This window comes from Cupressus sempervirens, chromosome 3, assembly GCF_028749045.1.
Source record: "Cupressus sempervirens isolate cs-2001-9-10 chromosome 3, ASM2874904v1, whole genome shotgun sequence".
NCBI classification, from domain to species: domain Eukaryota; kingdom Viridiplantae; phylum Streptophyta; class Pinopsida; order Cupressales; family Cupressaceae; genus Cupressus; species Cupressus sempervirens.
In genome coordinates, this window is record NC_143120.1 from 582,513,803 (window position 1) to 582,529,925 (window position 16,123).

Below are 16,123 nucleotides of genomic sequence, written 5' to 3' on the forward strand. Positions count from 1 at the left end.
AGCAATGAATATACACTGACCCCACAGCTTCGTTATATCGTTGCATGTACGGGACTGTTCTTGTCCACTTCCCAACCGTTAGCGTAGCTCCTCTTACCATGTGATATGGGATCACACTAAGTGAATTGGCGGTGATGTTAATCACACCTTCTACAATAATCCGATGTATTGGATTTCAACGATAATCTACTTGCTTCTATTTTGAATGTCCTCCCCTTAGGTTCTTGACTTATGTGTTGACCTCTTCAAATGACATCTTGATTCTCTGTCAAGTTTCTACATGTCCTTCATATCTAGTATTGTCGAATGCTGCCCTAAGATACATGTTTTTCTTCCTTTATTTATACCCCTTTTTATTTATACACTCATTGTATAGTCAGGGGTCGTGTCCCTGTGACTCTGGACTAATATATCAACTATATAGTAACAACGTTAAAAGAATGCCATTAATTGAATATTATTATATCATAACCATTTGTTATTATATAAGTAGGACTGTTTAAATATAATATATTAAATATAATTGTTATAGTCATTTATCAAATATGATCCTTTTTTTAATATAACAGTTCAATATGATATCTTCTATTGTGTTAATGTAAATAATTGGCATAATAATGATAAATGAGACAAAATGATTTACTAAAAGTGAATTGAATACTTATTTTTATAATAATGTTTAGCTTTACATCTATTATATCTCATTACGGGGCTATGACACATTCATTACTCCATTTCACAAACATTCTGCAAAATCACCCCTAAATTGGCTCTCGATAATGTAAGAGAGAATGTAAATGGCAGACTCTACCCCCAACCTGTAAATTAATAGCTCGACAGGCTAACAGGATGCACTCACTCTGATACCACTGAAATATTCAGAACTGGATATTTACTAAATTTCCCTTTCAACAGTATATTTAGAACTAAAACATTGCAGATGTATTCCGGCACAATCAAAACTAGTAGAAATCCCAATAGATATTTAACCAACTTCTTAAATATAATATTCAAACTCAACAAAGACAGGCATAATACAATACAATAGTAAACCAACAAATTCACCAAAAGAAAATAATCATCTTTCCAAGATACTAATCAGGATTTGATCATATGAAAGTACATCACAAAACAATAATATAAAACAAGAAAACTCTTGTACAACTCCGTAAACATGTTATTGCATTATACAATAGCAATACAATAACTAGCACTAGAAAACCCAATCTTAAATACAAATTAACAGTCAGATTGGAATATTAGAATAAGAACATAAGTGCATATGAAACACCTGAATTAATGTCTTCCTAGACAATGGGTTTGTGTCCACTGTCTACCGGCATAAGGGTCTACGTCCTCATACTAGCTGAAAGCTGAAGCTTTCCAAACATTCTCACAAGAGAAAACTGAAATCTGGAATAATAAATCAAACATGCCCAAGAATGAGCCTCTTTCCCTTTTTAATACACAAACTAAGACTCTTTGAGTCCCCTTTAGCTTTCGTTCTTATTCCCTGTGACTCTTCAACTTCCCTCTGGCTTTTTGTCTTATCTTTCCTTGTCCTCTTTAGCCCACTTTGAATATTAAATTGACCTTTTATAATAAAAGTCCATGCTTTCATAGTCAATTTTAATATCATATAGATGTGTCATTTAATATTTCTGATGTCCCAAAAAGGGGACACTGCATAGGTATGGAAGTAAGGTCACATTTCCATTTGAACCTATTGCAAAGGATTGTATTGAACATCATTTTGTTAGTACTGAAAATGACACAGCAGCTATTTTATTTGATCAAGAGGAAATTGCTATGTTTCACGAGCCTAAAACACAGATAGACAATATTCTTGATGTATTGTTGGACGTATGGGCTACTAAAAATGCTGAAATTACTGAAGAATAGGTTGAAGAACCAAGTCTAGGCAATTATGTTATTCATGAGACTACTAATTTTCTACCAAATGTCATGAAAAGTGCAGATTTAAGTTCAAGATAGCAAGACAATGTTGTTTGGAAGTTGTTTTTTGATGGTTCACGTAGCAAATGAGATGCAGGAGGAGGTTGTATGTTGATTTCACTAGCAAATGCAAAGTATTACACATCTTTTAGATTTACTTTCAGCTGTACCAATAATGTTGCTGAATATGAAGCGCTTGGGAATGGATTAAAATGGGCCGTAAAGAGAGGTATCAGTTGTTTACAAGTTTTTGGTGATTCTGAATTGATTGTTAACAAAATTAGAGGCATCCATTCAACCAAAAATGATCTGTTGAAAAGTTATAAGCATGTTGTGTGGGATTTAATTGAAGGGTTTGAAGCTTTTAACTTGCAATCTGTTCCTAGAAATCAAAATAAACATGCTGATAGACTTGTTGCAATTGGTGCACAATATGATATACCATCTCAAATCAATAAAAATAAAAGAAATAATCATGTAAAAGTTATTGGTAGAACTGCTGTACCAAATAATGTTGAAAGTTGGCAAGTATTCGAATTTGACTAGCATATTGTTAATTTTTTAAGATAAGAAGCTGAATTTCCTCATCCTAACCAGCATAAATTGCAGGATTAGTATGATGATCAGATCATTCAATTAAGGACAAAAAAGATGCCTAAAGGTTAAGTAACTTTAGAATCTATTTTTAATATTGATGATTAGTTTAAAAAGGATAAATCCAGCTTACAGATAAAAGAAGATCACTATAAATGTAATTACATGTAATGCGAGTTGCATGTGCATGAAAAGATGTAATGCGAGTTGCATGTAATGCTATAATTTCTCTTTCAGTTAGACTAGGTCAAAGTTGGTTGAGTTGCTCCCACTTTTTCCTCCACTTTTTGCTCAATTCCTGTGCCTATATAAAGGAGCGTCCCTTCATTGTAAAAATTATCTTTTATCTTTACCTTTATGCAAGAGAGCTTTGGAGAAATTGTGCCAGCAGAACTTTATTTGTGTAGCACTATTTTGAGAGAGTGAATACAAAGGAGCATTTGAGACTTAATTTTGATTAAATGAGATTGTTACTTGTATGAGTTATAAGCTTTGTCTATAATTCATCTAAGTTATCTTTGATTCATGTTATCTTGTGTTCTTGATAATTGTATCTTGTGAATTGAATATAAAAGAGTTAAATAACAATTGGAGCTAGAGCTTTGACTAGGAGCAATTGTGGAAGTGTATAACTAGAAGCTTTGTTTGTAGCTTATACTTTTTTCTTAATTCACAAAAAAGTTGTGTTATTTTTACTTTTAGGAGTCTTTGTTCCCTAATTGTAAACCTTTTCCATATAGAAGTACGATTGGACTTAGAGCCAAACCAATACATTTTCAACTAGCCTTTGAGTTAGTGAAGGTTTATTGGTATCACTGTTTCTGGCTCTTGATAGAAGTGTAGTTAGAGATTCACTGTGCCCACGAGTAAGTGGATTCTTTCTTGAAAAATAAGAACGAATATTGGTAACACCCATTTTATAAAATCTCTCAACTTCTTTCTTAGTTTGAGTTGATCCAAGGAACAGTGAGAAGGGGGAGCCTTCCCTTTAAGGTAGGAGAGACTTTGTCTCACATGCTATGGTTGGTCATCCTATTTTGTGACTAGATTTTTACTCAAAACTGTCAGTTGCAAAATACCCACTTAGCAGAATGCTCTTACTAGCTTGTCACATTGAGATTCTAGACCTAAGGCATCACACCAAAAATGGCCATTTTCTTCAAAACCTTTGAAACCACCCCCATTTTACAAAGCATGATTGGACCTATCAAACTCTAGAAAACTAGGATTCTTGACAGAAGAATGATAGCCCAAAATCCATGGTTTTCTACCAAACCGTAGGTTTTGAGGGTTACGGGGTACCTAAGAAATATCTTATTGTACACGTTCCCTACAATTTCTGATCTTCAAACCAAATGTAAAACAAAGTTAAAACGAGACACTTTCAAAGTCTAAGCATTGATGATGTTAACCAATCCATTTACACACAAAATGCACAAGTTTTGCACATAACTTTTGAGATTTCTATTACTTTTCTGCTTCAAATTTCTTCAAACTTCATCAACAACATCCTTGGGCCATTACAAGTCTTGTTCAAACCATCACTAATGGTTCTCGAACAGTTTTTCAAGTTTGGTGACATTTGTAACATTTTTGCAAAAATGCACCCAAAAAGTTGTTATAACGACTTTTGAGCGAATTTTCCTTCTACCCATTCTATGATCTTGACCACTTAACATATGATTAGAACATGATAAAAATGACTCAACAATCATGGTATAAGGATACAAGAGACAACCATTGTACAGTGAGAGACCACTGTACGACGCAACAGATTATCTTACACTAGTTCAGATACAAGAGACAACGGACACAGAAGAAGGGTGATAGGAGGTTCTAAAAAAAAGAAACAACGACAAATAAAAACAGTTCATAATGAATAACATATGGTGCCGAAGGGAAAGACATAAAAAGGTAGTGAAGAAAACATAAGTGGTTGGCTGAAAGAGTATGGAATTGGAAGAAAATCACAAAAATGGTATGTTCCATGGTTTTCTGTTTGGGTTTGAGGGTGCTAATTTGGTCTTTGACCCTTTGGGGGCACTGCCCCTGGACCCTGTTAGGGGCGTTGCCCCCTAGACCCCTAGTCAATTCAGTTATCAATCGTGGGAAGTGTGACTAGTTGATGAGACTTGGAACTGTTGCAGGCATAGAGTGTTTGTGTGCCAGAGGTGGAGAGAGTACTGGAGCAAGCCTTTCAAGAGGAGTGATACACTTTGAGGCACTTGGAGTAGGTGTTGGATGTAAGACTGTCTTGGTGGTTGCATAGAGAACTTGGTAGGAGCTGATCATCTAGTTGGAGGCAGTAGAGTAACACTTGGCTCAGCATACCTAGGCATTGGAAGTAGAGAAGGCGACATGGGTGGCTATCACGGTCAATTTGGCTAGGGAGACAGGATTGTGTTAGCAGAGGCTATAGATGCAACACAGTTTTGGAGACTAGTTTGGTACACACATAGGAGGAATCTAAATGTGATGTGAAGGATAAAGATCTATCCTGTTATAGTTAGTCATAGTTAATGTATTCCATTTTGTTAATCTGTCTCGGTAATTTTATAATTGTCATCCGGAGACGACTTTACTTTTTTGAGGGATGATGTTGGTAAATTTTGTATTGTAGCCAATGGGTAGAATAGTATCCGAATGGGCGCGTGACGGTTGAGTCACCACTTCGGGAAAGTATATGTACACAGTCCGGAAGGGACTTTGGAATATTATCATCATTGTAATAATTGTAATGAGCATAATCATATTGTAAGCATTGAAGTGCATATTGCATATATGAATAAATTATCTATTCTGTGTTATATCTTGCTATACTACATATGATAAATATCCTTTTATCCTATATGGTAAACATGTTTCACACATTTGACCCCTTTGACCTTTTGCCAATTTGATGCCAAATTTGGCTTACAATGTTGGCTCATGTTATAACTTAGACCCAATTGGCCTATGCAACCTTATTACAATCCTTAAACACTACTTGGATTTCCGATGTATCAATCCGCCTCTATGACCAATGGGTACTCTTGCACCATTAGATCTCCTTTGTGGAAGATATCTAACATCCCATGAATGCTCCTCTTCAAAAATAATCACCTACCCTTTGAAATGCCAAAATGAAGACTAAATGAAAAGAGAGAAAAAAATCGATATGTTTTATGTATGAATGACCTCATAAAGGGGGGTTTTAGGGTTTTGAAGGGGAATTTTTTTTTAAAGTACTTTAAATCCTTTTTGGGTCAAATAGTGACTTTTCTAGGTGTAGGCACTCAAATGCATGGATCCACCGCAAGTGCACATCTACATCTACATCCTAAGGATGTAGTTGGATGTGCTTGAGTGGGCATCCAAGATCCAAACACATCCATAGACTATGGATGCACACCAAGACCAACCAACCCCCCGCCCTCTCTTCCACATACAAATGACGGTGCGAAGGGTGCACATCTAGTATGATAACATACAATAGTTGAGTTAAAAAGACCAACAATGCCAACAAAATTCATGCATTTCATAAAGCAACTGAATTGCAAGCCTTTCAGTCATAAACTGCCCTAACCCAATTGAGGAAATTGTTTGCAAGGTAGATCACATAGGTTTCCTTGCATATAGGCACCATACGGGAGTTAATATTTAAGATGATGTTAGTTAAATGGAAATTTATGTATGGCACTCTTACACTGAGTATGTTATTAGCATTTTTTGTTAGTAAGAGGTTGTATCCTGCAAATAAATAGCTTGTTTTACAATTAGTTAAACTTGTTAGTTTATATTCATTTTTCCTACATTCCAATAAAATTGGTAAGAAGCATTTTACATAATTCATAGATTATAATAAATCATCCAAAGTTGTACTCTAAAGTATGTTGTTGGCAGGATTTGTTTTCAATAGCGGTGGATCAGCCATTCCGTTTCCCGGCCACATTCACATTTGTACTAAGGGCATTTACAACTCTTGAAGGTATACACATGTACATTGCAATTTCATCTTTGACATAAATTAGTTTAGTAAGTAAATATAATGGTATTTTAATATGAATGACATATTACTATAGATAAATATAGATTCTAAGTAACTTAGGGAATGATTTATCAAGCAGAGCATAGTAATATCTACCTCAGTTGTACTTGAATCACTAACGGAAGTAAAATAAATGATATTCATAATTCTGGTTTTGTCTATCTAATGTGCTTCTAATTCCAACAATGGGGGCTTCACTTAGTATATATATCCTTCTCTTTGCTTTTCTTTTTTGTTGTATTCCACTTTTTATTTATATTTAATTCCTTTAGTTCTATTTGTGTGTATTTAGTTTAACTTGTTTTGTTCATTTCTTTTTGTATCTAGTTTGGTTTTATCTAATCTTTTCGGTCTTGGGTCTTGAGTTTTTTCTTGTGTGTGTTCTCTAATATGGTGAAATGCCCCCTTTTTGGCTAAATCAAGAAATAGGGACAATTATCTAGAATTCCAAATCATAAGGTACTTATTATTCCATTAACAACATGTAAATAGAGATCACTACTATATCCAATACAATATGGAGGATTGTGCAAATTGATCCTTGTCCAAGAATCCTAACCTTATCCGATATTACAATAGAGAATGTGCTTGTCAACATATTCTATTGTCACTTAATAATGATCAGGTTGCTGTGTCAAACATGTCCCTTTATTATATGCAGTGACTGGTAAGACTATATAGTCTGTGGTGATCCAGTTGCTATTTGTGATCTGATCTTTATAATACATGCAATGGTGACTGATATGTTGCTTATGGTAACAATATTACTGTCTCGGATATGGAATTTGGGTACTTGCAATGTCCGATATCAATTTTTCTTAACAAGGATACAATCAATGGTGTTATATCTGATATAGAACTATGTGCTTGCAAATGGTTCTTGCTTGAGAAGGCAGAAGTTCCATAAGAGAAAATCCTAAGGGATGGAGAAAATAGGTAATCCACTTGATGCTCTAGGCTGAATTCCATCTCCATACATATATGTTGTAGTATCAAAGGGATTGGTTGTAAGCACATGAATTTTGCCTTCTCACTACTGCATCCCTTCATGGTAACAATTTAGTGAGTCATCTTACTTTAATACCAACTACTGCATGTTTATCGTTGTGTTAATCACTTTTTCTATATCAACTGATTATCCTTGATAGACATTGCACTCTTCCTTGAGAGTCTTCATTATTGTAATTTCTGATTATGTTGCTATACTTTGTTGGTTCTTTCAAACCTCTAATTGGTCTGCTCCATCTTGGCTAAATTTTTTGTAAGTCAGTAGAACTACAACTTGCAAAATCGAAACTTTAGGCAATGGTGTAGTGAGATAAATCTCTCCTCTCAGCAATAGGGGAGGCTCCCTTCTTACTGTAGGTGGCTACAACAGAAACCTAACTAGAATTGACAAATGGGTGGTTCTTTGAATCAATTACTCTTTTTTCAGGAATGATTTTGCTCTAACATCAACTATTTGCAGATTAACAAAAGGTATCTATTGCTACAATAATACCAGTGGCTTAGAAGTTGATATAAGAACAACTTTAAGATAGAAGTTACAACTATACTTATATGATTGAGAATAAGAGCCCACAGTCTCCCACAATGAATCCTCTTCGAATAAAAGGGTGAATAGCTAATAAGGCACAAAGTCTCTTATCAACTATTCAATTTGAAATGATATACAAAAAATTGAAACACAGAGTTTTTAACTCTTTGTACTTGCAGCCACTATTAAACTATAGTAATCTTGTTTACTAAAGCTCAAAGTCTTCAAGAACAACAACAAATACTCAAATGTTGTAATGTCTCCATTTTCACCAGCATTGGAGTTTGAGAGATTAGCCTATTATTGTGATTCTCATAGGCTAATTATTGTGGATAGAGGGTCTTCTGAGGCCGTGACTGGGTTTGGGAGGGTCTTGTCTTCACAATTTAGTAAGCTACAGGTTGGTCTTTATTTGACTCAAATTGGACTTCATTTGGGCTTAGTTTTGTGTATTTACTATTTGTGATAAGCTGGGTGCTGATTGAGATGGGCGCTTTCTATTTTTGGGAAGTGCATTTGGTCATATGGAGAAATTATAGATGTGACTCTTATTTTAGACGGCATATTTAAATGATGAGTATTTTGGGAGTTATTATATTTTTAGTGGTCAAATTATTATTAAATCATTAAATTGTTTATTATAAAGTTATAATTAAGCTTTATAATTTCACTTAAGTTGAGGGTTGAGTCATCATAGGAAAGGGCCATTTATTTAATTAATTATATGTGTAAGCCCAGAATTGAATGTTATAAAGTTCTATTGTGTTGGAGAAGCTTCGTAAGTGAAGTTACATTTTGGAAACAAAAGGGCATTTGGAGATTATAATTATGAGCTCTTTGTGAGGGACAAAGGCTTCCAATAATTTCATTATCTTATTTTCTTGTCTTTGTGACATTCCTGAAGGTCTGATTTTTCATGGCCTTGCTGAGGTATAAGGTTTTGATTTCTGAGTCTTGTCTTTGCATGTTTGCTGCTGAAGTATAACAAAATTGCCATTACTTCTCTACTGTATCTATTGTGGCTAAGAAGAGAATTTATTTGCATCTTCCATTACTGTTCAACTGTGGCTAGGAAGATATTGTGGTGTGGAAGAAATTCAGTGATTTGGGTTGCTGCTGCTAGGTGTTCTGATTTTCTGCAAATTCATGGACAATATTATTAATTCAAGGCATGGTTCAGTCTTCAAATCTATATGCACATCTGCTGCTATTCTGGACTCTTTTCCTAGGCAACAACTTCTAGTATCTCAGTCCGCGTGAGACCAAGAATAATTTACTAGCAGAGTGGGGTATGTTGGGTGGATATTTTGCAACTGACAGTTTTGGGTAAAAATTCAGTCGCAAAATAGGATGACCAGCCACAGCATGTGAGACAGAGTCTCTCCTACCTTAAAGGGAAGGCTCTCCCTTCTCACTGTTTCTTGGATCAACTCAAGGTAAGCAAGAAATTGAGAGATTATAAACTGGGTGTTACTATTATCCTTTCTTCTTAACTTTCAAGAAAGGATCCACTTATTCGTAAGGAGAATAATGGGCAAGGTGAATCTCTAATTACACTTCTATCACGAGCTGGAAATAGTGATACTGATAGATTTCAACTAACTCAAAGGCTAGTCAAAACGTGCCAGTTTGGCTTTAAGTCCTGTTGTACTTCTATATAGTAAAATCTTTACAATTAGGGCACAAAGACTCTTAAAAGTAACAACAATCTAACTATTTTGCAAATTAAGACGAATACCCAAGCTACAGAAAAAGCTAATAGCTATGGATTTTCACAATTGTTCCTGGTCAAAGGTTGAGATTCAATTGTTTCTTAACTCTTTTCTATCAATCACAAGATACAATATCAATGACAAAAGATAGTACGAATCAAAGGTAACTTGAATGAATTATAGACAAAGCTTACAATTCACACAAATAACAATCTTACTTAATCAAAGTTAAGTCTCAAATGCTCCTTTGTATTCACTTTCTCTCAAAATAGTGCTACACAAACAAAGTTCTGTTGACACATTTCTCCAGAGCTCTCTTGCATAAAGATAATGATAATTTTACAATGAGGGGGCACTCCTTTATATAGGCAAAGAAGTTGAGAAAAAGGGGGAGGAGAAAGTGGGAGTAATTCAACCAACTTTGACCAAGTCTAACTACAGAAACTAATGGATTACATGCAACTGCACATGCAATTCGTATTACATCTTTTACATACATGCAACTCGCATTACATGTAATTACACTTTTTCATGTAATGCATCTTCTCCAACTACAAACATGAAAGAAGAAGAAAGAAGACGAAAGAGTAAAAAACAATTCTTAAAGGCCTTGTACTTGACGATGCAATCCCAGATGATAACAGGATTGGGAGTTCCTATACCTTGTACTGCTGCATTCATGTTGATAACCATAGTGGTGCGTCTTTTGATAACCTCTAGCTCTCTTTGATGAATTGTCCATTATCATGTGGAAACTTGATGTGATCCATCTTTTCTCGCTCAAGTTGTCGTGAATTCTCCTTTGTAGATCAGCACAAACTAGAGTCTTTGATACTTTGGAAACCTTCTTGACGATGTTTGGATGTACACTCGAAAACAACTTTCCATCAGCACCTTTAACTCCCTTTTTTTTTTTTTTTTTGAAGTAAAGTATTTGACGCATGGGAATGCGTGTAAATGGAGATTGCCGATTTTCAAAATGTCATTGCACGGAAAATGGATTACATGTAAATGCAACATGTAACGGAAGGTGGAGGGTGAAATGAGATGCAAGTGTGAGTGAAAGATACGCTTTACATGCATATGCGGATGAAGGCTAAGATGAAAAGTATGGAAAGATACGGAAACATGTATTTGCTTATGGAGGTGTGAATGCATATGGAGAGGAGAAAATGACATCTTTTTGACTTTTCAAAAAGTGACTTTTAGTCAAAATTGGACCTTTTAGATGCAATTACACGTAAGACATTTCGTGTAATCGTGTCATGCAAATGAAAGTGAAAAATGAGATGGATGAAAATAGAAGTGGAAAATAGAATTACATGCATGTGTGAATGGCAAATGATTGTGAAAAACATGTAATCACATTTGTCGGATGAGATGTGAGGTGTAATGACATGGAAATGGAATGTGAAAAATGATAACGCTTTCGCATGTAATGAAGGAAAAACAAATTTTTGGGAAAAAAACTTACAACTTTTCTAAATGGAGAAAAACCGGCAAACAAACACAAACTAAAACAAAAGAAAAACAACAAACCTTTGAAAACAACTCAAAACATGCCAAGATGCAATGCACTCCAAAGATGAAATTCGAATTTAGAACTTGGGGAAGAACCAAAAACATCAAAATGAAGGAGAAATTCATATTTAAAAGAAAATGCACATTCTAAGGCAAAGATTCTCACAAATGGCATCCATTCAATGATTTCATGCATAAAATCAGCAAGGATAAGCATGAATTAAAATGTAAGAAAGAAGAGGTCCACTTACATGATGAATATGTGCCAAAAATGAAGGAAAAGATGCTAAAATAGCAAGTTTTATAGTCTTAAGACCAATTCTCCCTTAAATCCGAATTTTCAAACAACCTTTTGACTTTTTGTGCACTTGCATGTAATGGACATTCAATGGTCGGATTTGACATGAAAGTGCCAAATAAATGGTTTTCAAAAACAATATCATGCATTTAAAACTCAAAAAAAATCCCTTTTGATCAAATGTATGGGTTGAAAATGCAATTTTTTGAGTTTTTTGAACAAAAACATGACTTTTTTATTTGAAAATTTGGGCCGTTTTTGCAAAAACGTGGCTGGCCAAAAACTGCATGTTTTTGAGTCATTTTTGGCTTGTGAATGCAAAAACGACTTCCCCAAATGAATATACATGGATTCAAATGCAAAAAAGTTGCTTTAAAACACATCAAAGTGGATTAAAACCCCAATTTTCCGGGCATTCTAAGCAAAAACGTGTTTTTCCAAGCAAAAACGATTTGGTGTTTTAACACCAAAATAATTATCACAATGTAATGGAATCAGCAAATAAGGTCAAAACGATTTGATTCCAAACAAGAACATGTTCCAAATTTGAAGATTTATGGAGTTTTTTGCAAAATTGTGCCCTAACTTGGGAGTTTTGAACACATTTTTGGGTGCAATAAACTGATTTTTGATGAGGGCAAAATGATCACCTCTCCAAAACGTTTTGAATGCAACTGATTTCATCGAAATCCATGGAAAAAATTAAAAGTTATGATCAAAATAGGAGGTTTTTGGAGCAAGAACATGTTTTCTTCACATAATAGGACATTTTTATGTTCATTACATATTTTAAAACATGTAATAAGACAAAATCGGATCTTTTTGAGTCCAATGCATGTTTTAAAATATGTCTTTGATCATAATCTCACTTTTTGAAGCCCATTACATATTTTAAAATGTGCAAGTCTCCAAAATTTCACTTTTTGGAGTCACTTACATATTTTATAAACATATCTCACCTTTTTGATGCACAAGCATAAAAACTCAACTTTTCATGTTATTGCATCAAGAAGGTCCACTTTTACAAGCATTTGATGTAATGGCATAAAAAGATCTTCAAAATGAGTTTTTATATGCATTAGCATGAAAAGTTTCCACTTTTCATAGTTTTTTACATGCATATGCACATAAAATGTCCACTTTTAGGCTTTTAAGTTATGCATTTCACTTATTTTTATAAAAATGTCAACAATATGGGTCAAAAATAACATTTATGCATTATACTAATCAATATAATACATAAACATTATATTAAAGTGACATTTATATAAGTATTTGATTTAAAAAATAAAAATTAAAAAAGTAACTATATAGTTCTATAGTCATTTTAAGTTATAAATTTAAATGAAAAGTAACCTCAAAACATAACAAAAAGTGAGTAAAATGTTATATTTTCAAAAAGTGAATGTCAAAATGAAAATATAACATCATATTTTTAATTCATGCTGTTGCACCTAAAATGTCCATTTTTGAGGCACTAAAATGACCATATCTCTTGACTGGCAACTCTGATTGACCTCTAGGTTAGACCGAATCGAAGGGGAAAACGAAAGGCATGACATGAGCAAAACCAAAGGACTAAAAACAAACAAATGCAAACTCAAAAGCAAAAAACGGACTTTGAAAGCTTCAAAAATCAAGCAAAGGCTCGACAAAAAGCAAAACAAAAAAGACTTGACGAAGGCCTTCAATAAAAAGATTCATTGTATCAATTGGTACCGATTGGTTGATCAATACTAACCAATTAAATAATGAAATAAACTCAAAGAAATGCGAAACTAATTTGAAAAAGTTTCGCACTATTACCTACATTTTGTGGTGACAAAATACAGGACAATAGGGTATTCTACAAGGGTTTTTAATTCAAAATTTGAAAGTTACAATTCAGTCCAAGCATGTGTATGTCTTTGTTGCAAGTCGTCCATTTGGATTGAGATTAACAGGTTCCTTTTATTTTGGGAATTCATGTTTATCAGTATTGTAATTGGTCATTAGTAAGTTGTGATGAAATTGCATGTCAAGTGTCTGATGAATTGTTTGTATCCATGTTGCATGCCAAATGTTTGCATTAATGTCTACGAGCTGTAGGTATCCATTTCTCATGTGTTGGTCTTATGTTTTGCATTTGAAACCCAAAATAAATTGCATCTGCATTATAGATATTTGAGTTGACATTCTTGCAATCATTCCAAAGCTTATTTGCTATCACTTTAAGCAATAACAATCAAATTGAAATCAACAGCAACAACCATAAAAATTTAATGAAAATTGTTTGACAATATTCCTTGAGGTTCAGTTTTGCAAAGTACAACAAGTTTTGGCAAGTGTAAAAACCCCAACCCAACTCACACTACTTAAAGTACGCTATTTTCCTAAATTTGAAACACCACATTGGAATATGCACTACCTACAACTAATTGATCAGTTTCAAATAGATCTAGCAATTAATTTCATTTACTTAAATACAGCTAGCAGAAAAATGGCCAAATTATATAATTAACTATAATTGGTACCAAACTAAATGTCTTGTTATTGGGGTTTATGTCAATCTGCAATTTGGGTTTTAAGGCAATGCTGCAACAACAATAAATAAATAAAAACCTGTGACTTCAGATCCAAATCAATTTGCACAAAAATTGACATCCAGTTGAGATAATGAAGTTGTTTGTGCTCCTAAGAAACTAGCAAGTGCCTCCACATAGATTCTGATTTCCCAACAGCAGCAATGCCTAGAGATGATCAGCAGGTCACCAAACTTGGCGATAGCGAACTCATAATCATGCCCTCCAATGGTGTCTGAATTCCTTCAGCAGGGTGACACTAGAATTTACCCAAACTCCACAGGCAACTACAGCTCCCAATAACAAGCAAACAGCAGCAGAGAATGTCAACAGGCTGCCTAGTAATCCATGACCAGAATTGCAAACCAATTGTAGATCAATTTCCAACATTTTAACAGAGATAGACATGTCAAACAGTAGACATTAATGTGGCCTTTGACAGGACTTTAGACCACTAGAATTCAACGCTTGTAACTAGAAATCTAGGTGTGTGAAGAGCCAATGAGAAATTACAGAAAAAATCTGAGAAATGATGGCAAAATCCATACCCTAGGTGTACCAAAGCATGAGATTTTCTTTAGCTATCAGCCCTCTTCTCAATCAATGGCAGAATATAGATAACTCTAGCCAACATATATCTTCCAATCCACAATAAGTACAGTAATGGAAGATGCCAATCAAACTCCAGAAATGCAATACTCGCAACCACAAATAATAACTGTAAGGGGGATTAAATGGAATCACTTTACCTCAACAGTGATTGGAAAACACTTCTTAGCTTCCCTTATACAATGAGCTCTCTCCTTTATAAAAGAAAATAGAAGAGAGAAAAGTGGAGGGAAAAGAGGAACTGCTCAACCACCTTGACTTATTCTCTAACAAATTCCTAACTAATTAATTTGAATTTATATAAAGTTGCATGCCTAATGCGATGCAACTTGACTACATGAGCTGATAGTACATGGGCATGTTATCCTGTACTTACAACATAATTGCTCTTTACATGTAATCTTTTTCATCCTACTCTAAGACATCTAAAAAAATTGAAATGCTCATAGAGTCTCAACTATCTTTGCAAATTTTTGCAATGAGTTACAACTTCAACATCAAGCTAACCGGTGTATTCAACAACCATTATGATCTTTCAATATGTACTTCCTGCTTCTGAAATTTCTTTGTTGGAAACTTCATTTTTGCTCTGTAGTTCATCTACTGAACACTTCCACCTTGCAAATGCAGTCATCACACTGATATTGAAATCATTTGCTTCAAGTTGTAAACGAATAGCTTCCAAGAACCCTGTAAGGATATCTTCTTCTTTCTTGAGTTCATTGTTCTCAGTGATAACTCCACATGACAGCTTTTTGTAACATTCGCTGATCATGTCTTTTTTTTCATTATTCATGATTACTGCTACCTTTGCATCTTTCTAATGGAGGTGCTAAAGATATTTAGTGTTAAACTTAATTTATTTAATTAAGTTGTCAAGAATTTCATGTTATTCTAATGGAGTTGTACCTTGAGAGTAATCTACTATTTATTCTCAATGATTTAGAAGCTTATGCAATGGAAGAATTTTAGTTTTCTATACAGCCTTTGAATTAGATGTGGGTTCTTGAGTTACAGTTTGGTTCTCCTTAGATGAGCTTCCTATAGAATCTTCTCCTTGATGACCCCTCCCGTGATCGACCTTCCTCTCTCGTGACCAACCTTCCTCTCCTGTGATTGACCTCCCTCTCAGTGTTAATAGAGATCGTTGTTCCTATTAAGTGGTTTCCTGCATTCGGATTATGTTTGGGCTACTTCGTTCGACTTGCTTGTTGGTGGTTTACTGCATTCGGGTTGCGTTCAAGTTACATTAGGGTTGTTTCTCCTTGTTCCTGCATTCGAATTGCTTGCTAGTGCTTATGCTTGCAC

At 34.3% G+C, this 16,123-nt stretch overlaps 1 protein-coding gene across 1 annotated transcript in view; it reads left to right on the forward strand.

Moving 5' to 3' along the window:
• The window catches only part of LOC149567761 (Protein kinase superfamily protein), a 258,969-nt gene that overhangs the window by 138,191 nt on the left and 104,655 nt on the right, over positions 1-16,123 (forward strand). Inside the window, exon 12 of the mRNA XM_089821023.1 lies at positions 6,433-6,517. Coding sequence (XP_089677149.1) covers positions 6,433-6,517 — 85 coding nt within the window. The remainder of the gene's footprint in view (positions 1-6,432; positions 6,518-16,123) is intronic.